General features: G+C 45.2%; 1 protein-coding gene across 5 annotated transcripts; it reads left to right on the plus strand.

Moving 5' to 3' along the window:
* The first annotated feature begins 234 nt into the window (after nucleotides 1-234).
* On the plus strand, nucleotides 235-7,962 carry LOC147961674 (RAF-like serine/threonine-protein kinase 20). Of its 5 annotated transcripts, none has more exons than XM_087533910.1 (9): nucleotides 759-777; nucleotides 1,383-1,557; nucleotides 2,316-2,520; nucleotides 2,693-2,833; nucleotides 2,911-3,074; nucleotides 3,198-3,345; nucleotides 7,178-7,300; nucleotides 7,406-7,497; nucleotides 7,591-7,770. In XM_087533910.1, exons 3-9 carry the CDS (start codon nucleotides 2,470-2,472, stop codon nucleotides 7,628-7,630), a joined length of 759 nt encoding a protein of 252 aa, XP_087390036.1. In that variant the 5' UTR covers nucleotides 759-777; nucleotides 1,383-1,557; nucleotides 2,316-2,469; the 3' UTR covers nucleotides 7,631-7,770. The 5 variants fall into 5 exon arrangements, with proteins under 5 accessions (XP_087390032.1, XP_087390033.1, XP_087390036.1 ...); XM_087533909.1 differs by having other exon boundaries at nucleotides 7,406-7,493; nucleotides 7,572-7,770; XM_087533908.1 differs by lacking the exon at nucleotides 759-777 and having other exon boundaries at nucleotides 7,406-7,493; nucleotides 7,591-7,962.
* Nucleotides 7,963-17,918: the final 9,956 nt, after the last annotated feature.

Here is a 17,918-nt window from a genome sequence, read left to right on the forward strand (position 1 = left end):
GGGCGACCCAATATTTCCTTATCAAATACCGAGTCCATCCGCGAAATTCTGGTGGGTCCCTCCATCGAAGTGACACTCTGTTACGCTTTACAGCATGCGGCACCGCCAGTCCCTCTAGCCACGGCCACCTCAGCCGGCCAGCAGCACGTGCCGCCGCTTCCACTGAGCTCCTCTTTCCTCCCCGAGCCCAACTCGCTGGCCTCTTGTAGCTATCAATCTGCTTTTGCTAAAGAGGAAAAAGCTACCAAGATGCTCACTCTCCTTTATTCCCCTGCATCAACCACTGCCGTCGACTAGCAGCATTCTTCTCGCCCCCGGCCGTTTCCAGGTATGTGCTTTCCCCATTGTATAGCTCTCCTCGAATTCCATCGATGATTTTGTGGAAACTCCATGTATCTTCGATGTCAACCGTGTAAATCATCATGGATCTTTGTTGTATGAGCCCGAAAAGTTATTCATCCAGACTATCTGATTTTATATTGTATTTTGGATCTTATTTGTTCAGTGTATATTTGTCTACTGGTAGATGTCAGCAAGGACTCCTTGATTGTCTCAATTAAATACTAGCCTTTTCTACCCCAAATAAAATTAGTACCTTTTTCAAGTTTTTGTATATAAAAGGTATAAGTGTTCCTTCTTTCTTCCAGGAAAAACAACAGCATGGATTATGCAAGTTCAGAGACAACAGTTATGCCGCTAGATTTATTACGAGAAATTACTAATGATTTCTCCGAGGAGCGTAGGATTGGTAGCGGTTCCTATGGAAAGGTTTACCTGGTAAGGTTAATGATGTACATGGTTTCCTGAAAAAAAATCATAACTACGAGATCAGTTTAGCATGCAGAGTTTTGCCACCAATCGCTAACAAAACCATAACTAGGAGTTTCCCAGGCTTCCAGCTGCCTGAGGAGCCAGAAACAACAAAGCAAAGTAGCAGCGAACACAAAGGCTTTACGAATAATTTTTTATAACAGCACATAGGGTTGCAAAAGATATACCTGCATAACTACTTATGAACACCAGTTTCCTCAAGAAGGCTTTCCACTCAGTTTAGATCATCTCCTTCATCTTCAACTCGAGTAGCCCCCGGCAACATTTGACCCTCATTCCTCAGGAGTAACTTGTCAACCACCATTCCCCTTAGCATGATGTTGCAGTGCTTCCTGTTGCAGATGAACAGATAATGAAAGCAGAGGAAAGCTATATTTATTCTCTACTGATCCTCATTATGATTAACTCACATAATTTATCTTACATTGCTCTTTTAACCATCACATAGCAGTAAATGATTTGGGTCACATTCCAACATAGCATTTTCTGCTTTACGTACGTTGTATATTTAACTATGTACAGCAAAAATAACCATGTGAAATGTTGGATAGGGAGTGCATCAACATGGCAAAAGGATTGCTGTGAAGATACTCTATGACATGCCAGGAATTGACGATGAGCAGTTTCAGAATGAGTTTAACAATCTTACAAGGCTCAGACACCAAAATATTGTGCGATTAGTTGGCTATTGCCACAATATTCAGGAAGTACAAGTAGAATACAAAGGTAAATTGGTTCTTGCTGAAAAGACACATAGAGCGCTCTGCTTGGAGTATATGTCTAATGGAAGCCTTGACAAGTATCTTTCTGGTAATGAAGATGTTTTTCTTGTTTTAGTTGGCATATTAATATATCAATTTAAAAATTTAGAGCTCGAGAATTCTCCTAATTTCGTTTTGCAGATGAGTGTGATAGATATGATTGGCAGACAGGCTATGGAATAATTAAGGGGATTTGCCAGGGTTTGAAATACCTCCACAATGAATTAAAACCTCCTATCTATCATTTAGATTTAAAACCAGCCAATGTATTACTGGATGAGAACATGGTTCCCAGAATCGCAGATTTTGGGATGTCAAGGCTCTTCAGAGATGAAAAAACACGAGCTACAAATAGTTCTTTAGGAACAATGTAAGCATTCTTAATGTCAACTGAATTTGAGAAGGTAACTTTATTTTTCATTAAATGTTTAATATTAGTAGCATTTATATATATGATGTGTGATGCAGTGGGTATTTACCGCCGGAATACATTTGCAATAATTTAATCTCAAATAAGTTCGACATATTCAGCTTGGGTGTTGTTATCATAAAGATAATGGCAGGACGTGCGGGCTACTTCAATAGCGCTAACATGTCTTCCCAGGAATTCAGTAATGTTGTAAGAGAACGTGTTATCTTTATCGAGATCATCTGTACGTATTTCATAAGTAATACTTCGGTTATACTAATATATTACCATTTTCCTGTTCTCTGAATCGGTAGGTGCAATTAATCTGGACAAATAGGCTACTTGAAACATCTAACCTGAGGAAGGCATATTCCGAACAAGTAAAGATATGCATCGAAATAGGTTTAAGTTGTGTGCAGGAGGACCGACACAAAAGGCCAACTATACAGGATATTGTTGATAAGCTGAATGCCACGGAAACAGAGTGTATCAAGAAATGACCTGTCGTTGATGTGCCAGGTGCGAATCAAGAGTCTCAAAATATGTAGTGCACCAACGGAACATATTATACTAATGGCCATGAATTTTCTTAGTTGGATTCAGCCGTAATGTACTTTAGACAAGTTCAACTATGGGGACAAGTCTAGTTACAAACTAATATTTTTCTACCAACAACATGTTCATGTTTCAGATTATAAAGGACGATGATCTCGAAGAGCTCCGTGAGCTCAGTTCTATTGATTATAAAATTGTATGTCATGGTAAATGGAGAGGCTCTGATGTTGCAATAAAAAGAACCAATCAGCAAGAGCGATGTTCTTCCGACAGACTGGTACAGTTCTCATATTTCAGATTTCTTTGTACTTGCTTATACTTGTCCCTTTACAGATACCTCCTGAATATTTGCAGCGGAATGAGTTTTGGAACGAAGTATCAAACCATGCAGGTCTACACCATCCCAATGTTGTGGCCTTTTATGGTATTGTTCTAGATGGACATGAGGGGTCCATTGCCACAGTTACAGAATACATGGTTAATGGCTCACTTAGGACGGCTTTGTGGAAGAATTCCATGTACGTCCACTATTTAGATGTCTAGCACTCTAGCATATCTCTTTTAAGTCTGCAATTTCTTAACAAAAAGAAATCTGTAATCTTACATGAAGTTCAATGGATTAATATTCTCTGCATACACAGGAGCCTTGGGCGACACAAGAGATTAATTATAGCCATGGATGCAGCTTTTGGAATGGAGTACTTGCATCACAAAAACATAGTGCACTTTGACCTCAAAAGTGACAATTTACATGTTAATTTAACGGATCCACTACGCCCAATATGCAAGGTAAGAATAACATTTCTTCTGCTTTATTCTATTGTTACCTTGTTCAACTTCATTATATTGCTAGACTACCATTCCGTCTCTTCTGTATCGCATTCTTGACATTCGATATTGGGAAATCCATAATATATTGACTTTCCAAATATTAGGCACTAGTGATGATTTTTAGGATCATATCCCCTCATACTTGCAGTTTGTTTCTAAGTTGGAACTTATAGTGCCTGCTGTGATAATCATATGGACATTTAGTTCGGTTGCACGATGATTGTTGATAGAATTACTACACGCAGGTCAGTATTTCTGGAAATCGCTGCTAGCTTGACGAAATAGCACCGGCGTCCAGAATCAGTGCGGCGCCGCTGGCTAACTATATTCCTCTAATGATTTCTTTACTAGTGTTCAGTGCAAAGTTGTGTGTAAATTTTTTATTTTTTATTTTTTTTCTTCTGAAAGTGCAATACCGATGTCACTATTACATTCTTACTTACAAACTTTTTGGAGACGTTTTTTTGTAAAAAAAAGTCACTATTATATACTTATTCTTGCATATTACAAAAAATAATAATTTATGTGTAAGTTGTTTGCCAATTTTGTCATTATGTTTTTTTACTTTCCTTTTTCTTAAAGGGTATACCAGTGCCGCTAATTCATTCTTTCTTAGAAACATTCATTGTTTCGATTTTTTGTTTAGTTTGTATTTAATTCAATTTTTTTCTTCAAGGGTAGTACATTTTCCAATAATTCATTCTTTCTTTGAAAATTTATAATTATTATTTTCTTTTAGTTTCTGTTTCATTTTCTTTCTTCTTAAAGGGTAATACCAAACCATTAATTCATTCATTCCTAGGGATTTTCCTTTTTGTAAAAAATCTACTATTATATGGTTATTCTTGCATATTCTACAAAAGCGCAATTTCTGTGGAAATTATGTGCAAATTTTGCAATTATGTTTTCTTTATTTTAAAGGGTAATATCAATGCCACCAATTTATTCATTCTTAGAACACTTCCCTTTTGTGTGAAAACTCTAATATTATATGCTTATTCTTGAGTATTAATAATATCTTTGTAAATTGTGTGCAAATTTTGTCATTCTGTTTTGCTTCATATTTTTCCTTAAAGGGAAAGAGCATCTACACTTGCGCCCCCAACATGCCCCCCAAGGCTCATTTTTTAGCGCCGGCACGAAAAAATCGGTCCAATCGCGCCTCCAAGGCCTTGTTTATCGCCGGTTTGGGCCGAAATAATAGGCGGCGAACCCGAGCCGAACCCAGGTCCCCGGGGGTCGCCTGGGGGCGCCGGATGAAGTGAAAAGGCGTGTGGGTCCGCTCTATCGGCGAGATAAGGCCCTTTTTCCCGCCGACCCCCCCCCCCCCCCCCCCCCGCGCTTTCCCCCCTTCTGCCCCTCTTCTCCCGCCACCGCCATTCTCCTCCATCTCCCCTTCATCCAGCCACCTCGTGCCACTACTGATGCCGATGCCACCCAGCCGAAGTAGAGGGCGCCACCGTCCAAACCACCAGGCATGTCGAACGGCGACTGGAAGGTGGAGGTTCAGCGCCGGGAGGTTGTCACCACCGACCGAAGGAACAGGCTAAACGCCAAGAAGGCCTGGGACAGGAGGGCAGCAGCGGCTGCAGCTGCGGCGGAGCAGACAGAGGCGTCTCGCGCGGGCAGAGGCATCTCGCACGGCCCGCACACCCCCTGGAGCCAGGGGAGCGTTGGGTCGCCACAGCCCTGGGGGTGCTCGCCCCTGCCTAGCTACGCCGACGGCAACGCACACGGCGGGTTCAACCCCAACATCACCTTTCCGCATGGCCACCCCGCCCAGCGCACGCCCTCACCCGCGTTCACCGGCGTCTGGTACCCCCCGTACGTACAAGTACTCACCGCCGGCTTACGCAGCCTCCCCGACACCGCCTCTACGCCGTGGCACGCTGCACTTCTCGCAAGCCTCGTCGTCACATCTCAGCAACCCTGACGCGACGGAAGCCGACATGGACGGCATCATCACGAGCGGCTCAGCCGCCGCCTCCCCTGGTTTCAATGCCCAAGACAATACAATGGACCTCACCGGCGACATGGACGACGAGCTGGACTATGGAGAGGAGGATGAGGAGGAGGAGGAGGAGGAACCGGCGCCTGCTCCAGCGAGGAAATGAAAAAGGAAGAAGCAGGCGGCGAGGACCGGCGAGCCACGCGTCAAGTGGGCATCCAAAGAAGACAAGTGCCTCACCGAAGCGTGGAAAACCGTCTGTCTCGACCCGATCACCGGCACGAACCAGAGCGTCGACACGTACTGGGAGCGCGTCAAGTCGGAGTTCGACGATCGCAACTTGGTCGCCCCTTCTTTGCCACCATCCACATGAAGCGCGGCTCGAAGGCCATTGCGAACCATTGGGCGCTCATCCAGGCTGCATGCAACAAATGGCATGGGATCGTTGAGGAGGTCGCGGCTCGCTTGGAAAGTGGCGCCAACATCGAGAGTCAGGTATGCACAGACGTCTGTCTCTCGCTCATTTTTTGCCGTGCCTCCCCAACAATTGTTCCTCGGCGTAGATGGTCTGAATGTTCGCCATGTACCGCCAGGACAGCAGCACCGACCAAGAGTTCAAGTACCTTCACGTCTTCTCCCGGATCGAGAAGTGCGAGAAGTGGGCGCACGTCTGGCGCACCCTCGCCAAGGCCAAGGATATGTACAAGCCGGGCGCGGCCGATGGGCGCCCGGACGAGACAACAAACTGGCCAAGTCGGCGGAGGATGCCGCACCGGCTACCGCGCGGCTGCAAGCATCCATCGAGCAATGCCTCGCCGACGCCAAGACCCACGCCGCCGAGAGGGAAGAGAAACCCGAGGCGCGGTGGTCGGCGTTGATGACGAACAGCGCCGTCAAGCTCGACCTGCTCCGGACCAATGTCGCCGCGAAGAAGAGGAACACCGACCTAGCATTCCTGATGGGGGGGACATGTTGACAATGGACAAGCAGTTCAAGGCGTGGTACCTGGCAGAGCGTTGCCTCATCCTGAACCGGATGCCGTCGGCGGCCGCGCCAACTCCCTCGCCGACCCCAACGCCGCCGCCAAGCCCGAGCGATGATGCCTCCACACACCCAACACAGAAACCGCACCGACGCCGACCAGCCCGCACACGCCGACTCCCGCCAGTCTGACACCGGAGGTCGACGCCGCCGTTTGATGCATTGCCTACACGTCCTTTCTTTTGAACGCCGAACTTTTTATTGATCGCTGAACTGTGGCATGGTGATCGCCGAACTGATCGCCGGACTTGTGGCACTGATCACCGAACTTGCGGCGTTTTTTGGGTAGCGAGAATGGACAAGTTTGAATTTATGATGTCTTGGGGGCGGCACCTGGGGACGTGGCTGGGAACTAGATCGCCCCCAGGGCCAGAAAAGCGCCGGTCGAAGGGCCAAAATAGCGTCGGGCGGTGCGTTGGGTGCTGAACGAGTGGAGATGCTCTAATACCAATGTTACTATTTCATCCTTTTTTAGAAAACTTCATTATTTTGATTTTATTTTAATTTCACTTACATTTTCTTTCTTCAAATACCATTGCCACTAATTCATTCTTTCCTTCTGAATTTTGGCTTCTGAAAATTTTCAACTATTACTGGATCAGTTACTCAACATTCATACCAGATTAAGGCTTCCATTTAATTAATTTTTTTCATTGCCACATGCAAATGCAACATTGCGTATATATGCAAACTGTCAAGAAACTGGATCGGCCCATGCGAACAAATTAGCTTTCATAGTATCATTTATGCTAACACCATTTTTTTATATCTAATTTGCAGTGATTCTCTTGGATGATGCAGGTTGGTGATCTTGGACTTTCCAAAGTAAAGTGCCAGACGCTCATCTCTTCTGGTGTGAGTGGAATGCTTCCATGGATGGCCCCAGAACTTCTGAATGGGACTACCAGCTTGGTCCCTGAAAAGGTCTGCTAATCCATCTCTGTCTGTATGTCTCATATAGATACCTATATCCAGCCAAGTTAGCGTACAACTCGCACATTGGATTACTGTCTGACATGTTTCCCTCAGGTTGACGTCTACTCTTTTGGGATTGTTCTGTGGGAAATCCTCACGGGAGAAGAGCCATATGCAGGTTTACATTACGGTGCTATTCTTGGTAGGTACAAAATCAGTCATCGTGTGAATATGTGATTCCCTCCTAGAAAATGTATTTGCATTGAAATTTTGATAGAAGACTGTGGTTTTACTGTCAGGTGGTATTGTGATGAACACTCTGCGGCCGCCGGTGCCTGACTCATGTGACCCAGAGTGGAGATCTCTGATGGAACAATGCTGGGCGACAGAACCATTACAACGCCCAAGCTTTACCCAGATTGCTGCTAGATTGCGCTCCATGGCTGCAGCCAAGAAGGCGCAGCCCTACGGTAACTGAATTCTGGAGCATCGCCGATAAGTTCTTACATTTGAGAATTCAGTGCTCAAACTACTGAAATATACTCCGTCAGTCCCAAAATAAGTGACTCCGTCCATTTTTCGATAGAATGGTAGAATTTTTTGTACAGACACAAAAAATATGTTGGCAAGTAGTAGAGAAGATGAGAATATTGTAAGTCACTTTTAGATCATTGACACAGCCCTGACCAACACAATAGAGTTGTTCCAAGTAAAACTAAAAGCGAAATTAAGAAAACATGGTTGTATTTGTCGTCAGTGCGTGAGCGTAACCCAAGGGCATATATAGCCCTGCAGAAGAAGAGCTAGCATATAGAGAGAGAGGGTCAACAGCAGGTGCATGAACATAAGCAAATGGGGCTAGGCGAATTAACATATGTGAGAAGACAAAATGGAGCTATTCATCACTATGTTAGGGTACAGTTGCCCCTGCTGTATCTCCGGAGTCCGGAGTAACACAAAACCATAGCAAGGTAGTAGGTACCTTTAGGTAAAACACAACAAATAAAGAAGATTCTCCTTCCAATCCAAATTACTTGTCTCTCAAACAGATGTATCTAGCACTTAAATACATCTAGATACATCCACTTGAGCGACAAGTAATATGGATCGAGGGAGTAGCTATTTTAAAATTAATAAATACATCTAGATACATCCCTACCGGATTACCAGAAGTAGACACATTCCAAAAGGTGTTAATTTGATAAATGCCACACCTTGGTGATTCCGAGAAATGCCACTGCAATTTTCAAACTTTAAAAAATGCCATTTTATGTCATTTCCAATGGCATTTTTCGAAGTCTGGAGTGGCGTTTTTGAAAATTTGCACAAATTGCAGTGGTATTTTTCAAAGTTTAGAAATTCCAATAGCATTTTTATGAATCTCTATAATTGAAGTGGCATTTATCTAATTAATCCAAAACTTCCAAAAGACAAGCAATCATCAATCCTAAACGGTTGTTCGATTACCCAGCCTGGTCTTCTTTCGGGACACTTGCCTGTTCGGCATTGCCAGGTAGGCTATCCAGATGGCTAGCCCCCTCGCATGATCATAAGATGGCTAGCATCTGCCATTTCGGGCATGCTCGGGCTTTCCAATGCCCAACTGTTTGGCTACCATGTCTAGTTCTTTATGGATGCGGTTGGTAGCCCGCATATACCACAGCCAGGCCAACGCGGAAAGAAAATGGCCCCTTTCACTAGTAGGAAAAAGCCTAGTAGTAGCGCGGGTGCCTGCGCTATTACTACGGCGCTACAGCTAACTAGTAGTAGTAGCATGGTGCATCCCGTGCTACTATTACTAACTATCTGTAGCGCGTGTCTGTGACCCGCGCTACTACTATTAATTTGAAAAACCAAAAAAAAAAATTTCGACCCCGTGCGTGCTGTCAATGGTGTCAATGGTTCGGTCCGACGGTGCCGACGTCCATGGCGACGGGGCAGCGGACTGCGGCGATGCGCACGTTGGCCGGGAGTAGGGAGAACTCGGCCATGACGCGCGCCTCGTGGAGGCCGCGGAGGCCAGCCCGGCATGGGCCGGGAGCTGGAGGACCTGGATATTGGCGTCATGCATCGGGAGCAGCACCTCGCGGCGGCCCTCGTGCTGTCGGAGGAGGAGGGAGATGGGTCAGCTAGGGTTCCGGATTGAATCGGAGAGGGGGGGAGGAGGGCTGACCTGGAGCGAGAAGAAGCCGGCCACTAGTAGAAAAAGGGTCTTCTGTCCCGGTTGGTAAAGGCCTTTTGTCCCGGTTTTTGAACCGGGACTAAAGGGTCGTTACTAATGCCCTGGCCCTTTAGTCCCGGTTCAAACTGGAACCGGGACAGATGGGCCTCCACGTGGCCGGTGCGCCGAGCCCAGGCAGGAGGGCCTTTGGTCCTGGTTGGTGGCACCAACCGGGACCAATAGGCATCCACGTGTCAGCATTTCAGGGGCTGAGATTTTTGTTTTTTGCCTTTGGTCCCGGTTGGTGGCACCAACCAGGACCAATAGGCATCCACGTGTCAGCATTTCAGGGGCTGAGGTTTTTGTTTTTTTGCCTTTGGTCCCGGTTGGTGGCACCAACCAGGACCAATAGGCATCCACGCGTCAGCATTTCAGGAGCTGAGGTTTTTGTTTTTTTAGGGGGGTGGGGGTTTTGGGAGGTTAATTTAGGTGTTTCATATATTGTGTTAGCTAGCTAATTAATAAAGAGAAGTGTCCTCTTATGTCCGTGCTTGGTCGACGCTACGTACTATATACGTATAGAGAGGACTAGACACGCTAGCTAGCTAGTAAGCAAACGAAGGAAACAGAAGATCGTCATGAACATATATGCATACAGAGAGAAGTGATATCGACCACCTCTCCTTCTCTGAGAAATTGGTTGAAAAACAAGTTCTCGTATATCTATCCGACACTACCGGCTACATATATACAATAATTATCTCTTACAATATAATCTCGTAATTATATACGAACACAGGATCCACATAGTATTCTCCGTCTTCAGCGATCACGTGGTCAATGAAGAATGCCGCCAATTCCTCTTGAATTGCTCCCATACGATGTGGTGCAAGGAGTTCATCCCGCATCCGAAAGATCCAATTTGAAGAAGGGGGTCAATATTGTGTATATATATATGAATAAATGAAACTCAACACAAATGATGGTAATAAAATAAAATTGTGAATATTATTGCTTACGCACTTCATATTGTTCGTCAGAGTACCCTCGTTCACAGGTCGTGTGGCGGATGGACTCGCAAACGTAGTATCCACAGAAATCATTCCCTTGTTCCTGTCACAACCACTTTACAAGAAATAGAGGTCAATCAAACTGATAAGCAAGCATGCCAAATGGTATTGATGAAACTAGCGCTTGAATCACTAGGAGATGCGCGGAACATGTTACTATAGTACTTACTTTCGGGTGTCTAAATTGCAGCTTCTTCGGCAGTCCCGGAGCTTTTTTGGTGAATTTTCTCCAAATCCTGCCAGACAAAGAAAACAATTACTTGATATCAGGAAATGAACAAAGTTGCTGATATGGTGGATAATGATCGATTTAACTTACTTCTCGAGCATTTGAGTCATGTCCGCATAGTCCTGGGGATCTTTTCGTCTCGAGTCTAAGATGGTTACTAGTCCCTGGTCAAGCTTAATCTCTAGGAGAATATAGTGGAACCTGTGCACGCAGTGGCGAATCTAGAAAAAAATGGAGGGCGGGCTGGGCTGCCTGGGTCATGCAAATATGTGTTGGATTGGGCCTGCAAGTAGTTGGGCTGGGCCTTAAAACTAGTAGTAGAAACAAATTTTACAGTGCTGGAGGGGGGGCTTGAGCCTGTTAAAGCCCCCCAGTAGAATCGCCCCTGTGTGCACGCATGCATAACTCATCAATTACATTACTATAACCTGGACTAATAAGGGAAACCGAATATGCACAAGACAGTAACACTCACTTGAAGTTGTAAAGAAAGAGTATTATATCTTTGTTTTCATTTATTACCAACGATCGTAGCAAGTTGGCCTCGGTATCTTTGGCACGATATTTAACCTCAGTTGCATCTATGAGATTTGTGTTAATGAACCCAATATAACTGATTTGTCTTTTCTTCAATTCGGCAATTTTCAATCTGCATAATATAGTGAGGATAATTATAAATACTTGCAATGAAAGAGTTGACCTATATAGAGAGACTTAATGACATAAGTAGTACTACTTACAGACAGTAGCAAGTGACCGTTGCTTTATCGAGGGCCTTTTGATTGAAAAACTGGAAGAACTCCTCAAATGGAACAATCAACAGTTCAATTCCAACGAGGTCATGCTCCTCTCTAACTCTCAGCGTCAAAGTATTCCTTCCCCCAGACTCTCTGCAGGTTTTCATGTACCAATCATGGAATCTTCGCATCATCGTTGTTAGAGAAATTTCATCTTTGACGAGAGGCTTCCCGTACTCGTATTTGTGTTCCTCCACCTCCAAGAACTCATAATGTACATCGTCGGGCAGGTAATCTCCAAGATTGCTATAATCGGGCACCATCCTCGGATCATTAGTAGGCACCTTGAGCGGGGGGCATGATTGGTTCGCTTGTTCGCCGAGCTGGGCAATATTTTTCCCAGCTCGTCGTTCTTTTAACCTTTGATCACTGACAGTACTTCCCGACCGCTCTGCTTCGACAAATGACTTTTCAATAATGCGCTCATAGTTGCCTTTCAGCGGAGACTTTGCTGGTTTTTTCAGGGCAGTCAGAGTGCGCTTCGCTTTCACCGGATCTACCTTCTCCTCCGGAGGTGGATGTTTCTTTGCTTTCACCCCTTTAAAGAAGTTCCTCACTTCGGCTCACGCGATGTCGGCGTTCTCCTCCGGGGTCCTCTCGTATGGTAACTTCTCTAGAGTCTTCAGAGAAGGACCGAATCTGTATTGCCTCCCGCCTCTGGCTGTACTGCTAGACGCCGGTAGAGCAGATGGAGCGGCTGCGGCTGTCTTCTTTCCTTGCTTACGAGGCGGAGGAGAAGGACTATGACGCGCCGGAGCAGCCGGAGCGGCGGCGGGTCTCTTCCGCCCTTGCTGACGAGGCGGAGAAGGAGGAGGCTGGCTGCTCGGGCGCGCCGGCGCAGGTGGAGAAGGAGGTGGAGTGCCGCCACACGCTGGAGAAGGAGGCCGAGTGCCCTGATCGTCACTCGCCGGAGGAGGAGGTGGAGTGTCCTGACTCGCCGGAGGAGGAGGAGGAGGCGGAGGCGTCCAGTTCAGAAGGTTGATGAGCTCCTTCCGCCATAGGCATGGAGTCTTCAGAGCAGAACCCAGCCGAGTCTTCCATAATATTCATCATGATCTAGTAGCATGACTTCCAGAACAGGATTACCGTACCACTCTGGTGCGGATCTTACTCTGGTTGATCTACGAGGTTCGGTAGTAACTTGATCTGAAGTTTCATGATCATTATCATTAGCTTCCTCACTAATTGGTATAGGTGTCACAGAAACCGGTTTATGTGATGTACTACTTTCCAATAAGGGATCAGGTACAGTTACCTCATCTAGTTCTACTTTCCTCCCACTCACTTCTTTCGAGAGAAACTCCTTCTCTAGAAAAACTCCGAATTTATCAACAAAAGTATTGCCTTCGGATCTGTGATAGAAGGTGTACCCAACAGTCTCCTTTGGGTATCCTATGAAGACACATTTCTCCGATTTGGGTTCGAGCTTATCAGGTTGAAGCTTTTTCACATAAGCATCGCAGCCCCAAACTTTCACAAACGACAACTTTGGTTTCTTTCCAAACCACAGTTCATAAGGCGTCGTCTCAACGGATTTTGATGGTGCCCTATTTAATGTGAATGCGGCCGTCTCTAAAGCATAACCCCAAAATGATAGCGGTAAATCTGTAAGAGACATCATAGATCGCACCATATCTAGTAAAGTACGATTACGACGTTCAGACACACCATTACGCTGTGGTGTTCCGGGTGGCGTGAGTTGTGAAACTATTCCGCTTTGTTTCAAATGTAGACCAAACTCGTAACTCAAATATTCTCCTCCACGATCAGATCGTAGAAACTTTATTTTCTTGTTACGATGATTTTCAACTTCACTCTGAAATTCTTTGAACTTTTCAAATGTTTCAGACTTATGCTTCATTAAGTAGATATACCCATATCCGCTTAAATCATCTGTGAAAGTGAGAAAATAACGATATCCACCACGAGCCTCAATATTCATTGGTCCACATACATCTGTATGTATGATTTCCAACAAATCTATTGCTCTCTCCATAGTACCAGAGAACGACGTTTTAGTCATCTTCCCATGAGGCACGGTTCGCAAGTACCAAGTGATTCATAATCAAGTGGTTCCAAAAATCCATCAGTATGGAGCTTCTTCATGCGCTTTACACCGATATGACCTAAACGGCAGTGCCACAAATAAGTTGCACTATCATTATCAACTCTGCATCTTTTGGTTTCAACATTATGAATATGTGTATCACTACTATCGAGATTCATCAAAAATAGACCACTCTTCAAGGGTGCATGACCATAAAAGATATTACTCATATAAATAGAACAACCATTATTCTCTGATTTAAATGAATAACCGTCTCGCATCAAACAAGATCCAGATATAATGTTCATGCTGAACGCTGGCACCAAATAACAATTATTTAGGTCTAATACTAATCCCAAAGGTAGATGTAGAGGTAGTGTGCCGACCGTGATCACATCGACTTTGGAACCATTTCCCACGGGCATCGTCACCTCGTCCTTAGCCAACCTTCGCTTAATCCGTAGCCCATGTTTCGAGTTGCAAATGTTAGCAACAGAACCAGTATCAAATACCCAGGTGCTATTGCGAGCATTAGTAAGGTACACATCAATAACATGTATATCACATATACCTTTGTTCACTTTGCCATCCTTCTTATCCGCCAAATACTTGGGGCAGTTCCGCTTCCAATGACCAGTTTGCTTGCAGTAGAAGCACTCAGTCTCAGGCTTAGGTCCAGACTTAGGTTTCTTCTCCTGAGCAGCAACTTGTTTGCTGTTCTTCTTGAAGTTTCCCTTCTTCTTCCCTTTGCCCTTTTTCTTGAAACTGGTGGTCTTATTGACCATCAACACTTGATGCTCCTTCTTGATTTCTACCTCCGCGGCTTTTAGCATCGCGAAGAGCTCGGGAATAGTCTTATTCATCCCTTGCATATTATAGTTCATCACGAAGCTTTTGTAGCTTGGTGGCAGTGATTGAAGAACTCTGTCAATGACACTATCAATAGGAAGATTAACTCCCAGTTGAGTCAAGTGATTATGATAGCCAGACATCTTGAGTATATGTTCACTGACAGAATTATTCTCCTCCATCTTGCAGCTATAGAACTTATTCGAGACTTCATATCTCTCAATCCGGGCATTTGCTTAAAATATTAACTTCAACTCCTGAAACATCTCATATGCTCCATGACGTTCAAAATGTCGTTGAAGACCCGGTTCTAAGCCGTAAAGCATGGCACACTGAACTATCGAGTAGTCATCAGCTTTGCTCTGCCAGACGTTCATAACATCTGGTGTTGCTCCTGCAGCAGGCTTGGCACTTAACGGTGCTTCCAGGACATAATTCTTCTGTGAAGCAATGAGGATAATCCTCAAGTTACGGACCCAGTCCGTGTAATTTCTACCATCATCTTTCAACTTTGCTTTCTCAAGGAACGCATTAAAATTCAACGGAACAACAGCACGGGCCATCTATCTACAATAAAACATAAACAAGCAAGATACTATCAGGTACTAAGTTCATGATAAATTTAAGTTCAATTAATCATATTACTTAAGAACTCCCACTTAGAAAGATATCCCTCTAATCCTCTAAGTGATCACATGATCCAAATTAACTAAACCATGTCCGATCATCACGTGAGATGGAGTAGTATCAATGGTGAACATCACTATGTTGATCATATCTACTATATGATTCACGCTCGACCTTTCGGTCTCCGTGTTCCGAGGCCATATCTATTATATGCTAGGCTCGTCAAGTTTTAACATGAGTATTCCACATGTGCAACTGTTTTGCACCCGTTATATTTGAACGTAGAGCCTATCACACCCGATCATCACGTGGTGTCTCAGCACGAAGAACTTTTGCAACGGTGCATACTCAGGGAGAACACTTACTTTGATAATTTAGTGAGGGATCATCTTATAATGCTACTGTCAATCAAAGCAAGATAAGATGCATAAAAGATAAACATCACATGCAATAAATATAAGTGATATGATATGGCCATCATCATCTTGTACTTGTGATCTCCATCTCTGAAGTACCGTCATGATCACCATCGTCACCGGCGCGACACCTTGATCTCCATCGTAGCATCGTTGTCGTCTCGCCAATCTTATGCTTCCACGACTATCGCTACTGCTTAGTGATAAAGTAAAGCATTACAGCGCGATTGCATTGCATACAATAAAGCGACAACCATATGGCTCCTGCCAGTTGCCGATAACTCGGTTACAAAACATGAACAACTCATACAATAAAATTTAGCATCATGTCTTGACCATATCACATCACAACATGCCATGCAAAAACAAGTTAGACGTCCTCTACTTTGTTGTTGCAAGTTTTACGTGGCTGCTACGGGCTTAGCAAGAACCATTCTTACCTACGCATCAAAAACCACAACGATAGTTTGTCAACGTGGTGCTATTTTAACCTTCGCAAGGACCGGGCGTAGCCACACTCGGTTCAACTAAAGTTGGAAAAACTGACACCCGCCAGCCACCTGTGTGCAAAGCACGTCGGTGGAACCAGTCTCGCGTAAGCGTACGCGTAATGTCTGTCCGGGCCGCTTCATCCAACAATACCGCCGGACCAAAGTATGACATGCTGGTAAGCAGTATAACTTATATCGCCCACAACTCACTTGTGTTCTACTCGTGCATAACATCAACACATAAAACCTGGCTCGGATGCCACTGTTGGAGAACGTAGTAATTTCAAAAAAATTCCTACACACACGCAAGATCATGGTGATGCATAGCAATGAGAGGGGAGATTGTTGTCTACGTACCCTCGTAGACCGGCAACGGAAGCGTTGACACACCGTAGAGGAAGTAGTCGTACGTCTTCCCAATCCGACCGATCCAAGTACCGAACGTATGGCACCTCCGAGTTCTGCACACGCTCAACTCGGTGACGTCCCTCGAGCTCTGATCCAGCCGAGTGTTGAGGGAGAGTTTCGTCAGCACGACGGCGTGATGACGGTGATGATGTTCTACCGACGCAGGGTTTCGCCTAAGCACCGCTACGATATGACCGAGGTGGAATATGGTGGAAGGGGGCACCGCACACGGCTAAGGAACGATCACGAAGATCAACTTGTGTGTCTTGGGGTGTCCCCTTGCCCCCGTATATTAAGGAGGGAAAGGGGGAGGTGCGGCCGGCCCTAGGGGTGCGCCTGGAGGAGTCCTACTCCCACCGGGAGTAGAACTCCCCCCTCTTGCCTTGTTGGAGAAGGAAAGGGGAAGGGGGAAAGAGGAAAGGGGGGCGCCCCCCCCCTTCCTTGTCCTATTCAGACTAGGGGGGAGGGGCACGCGGCCTGCCCTGGCCGGCCCTCCTCTTCTCCCTTAGGGCCCATGTAGGCCCATTAACCCCCCTCGGGGGGGGGGGGGGGGTTCCGGTAACCCCCCGGTACTCCGGTAAAATCCCGGTTTCACCCGGAATGTTTTCGATATCCAAATATAGGCTTCCAATATATCAATCTTTATGTCTCGACCATTTCGAGACTCCTCGTCATGTCCTCGATCACATCCGGGACTCTGAACAACCTTCGGTACATCAAATCACAAAAACCTAATTACGATCGTCACCGAACTTTAAGCGTGCGGACCCTACGGGTTCGAGAACTATGTAGACATGACCGAAACACGTCTCCGGTCAATAACCAATAGCGGAAACTGGATGCTCATATTGGCTCCTACATATTCTACGAAGATCTTTATCGGTCAGACCGCATAACAACATACGTTGTTCCCTTTGTCATCGGTATGTTACTTGCCCGAGATTCGATCGTCGGTATCTCAATACCTAGTTCAATCTCGTTACCGGAAAGTCTCTTTACTCGTTCCGTAATTCATCATCCCGCAACTAACTTATTAGTTGCAATGCTTGCAAGGCTTGAGTGATGTGCATTACCGAGAGGGCCCAGAGATACCTCTCCGACAATCGGAGTGACAAATCCTAATCTCGAAATACGCCAACCCAACAAGTACCTTTGGAGACACTTGTAGAGCACCTTCATAATCACCCAGTTACGTTGTGACGTTTGGTAGCACACAAAGTGTTCCTCCGGTAAACGGGAGTTGCATAATCTCATAGTCATAGGAACATGTATAAGTTATGAAGAAAGCAATAGCAACAAACTAAACGATCAAGTGCTAAGCTAACGGAATGGGTCAAGTCAATCACATCATTCTCCTAATGATGTGACCCCGTTAATCAAATGACAACTCATGTCTATGGCTAGGAAACATAACCATCTTTGATCAACGAGCTAGTCAAGTAGAGGAATACTAGTGACACTCTGTTTGTCTATGTATTCACACATGTATTATGTTTCCAGTTAATACAATTATAGCATGAATAATAAACATT

This window comes from Triticum urartu, chromosome 7A (assembly GCF_056163025.1).
Source record: "Triticum urartu cultivar PI428250 chromosome 7A, HENAU_Tu73, whole genome shotgun sequence".
Lineage (NCBI taxonomy): Eukaryota > Viridiplantae > Streptophyta > Magnoliopsida > Poales > Poaceae > Triticum > Triticum urartu.

Coding starts and splice junctions, on each gene's coding strand:
- LOC147961674 (XM_087533906.1), top strand. CDS start 661: ATGGATTATGCAAGTTCAGAGACAACAGTTATGCCGCTAGATTTATTA. Junction 778..1,382: donor CCTATGGAAAGGTTTACCTG/GTAAGGTTAATG, acceptor AATGTTGGATAG/GGAGTGCATCAACATGGCAA. Junction 1,963..2,060: donor AATAGTTCTTTAGGAACAAT/GTAAGCATTCTT, acceptor TGTGTGATGCAG/TGGGTATTTACCGCCGGAAT.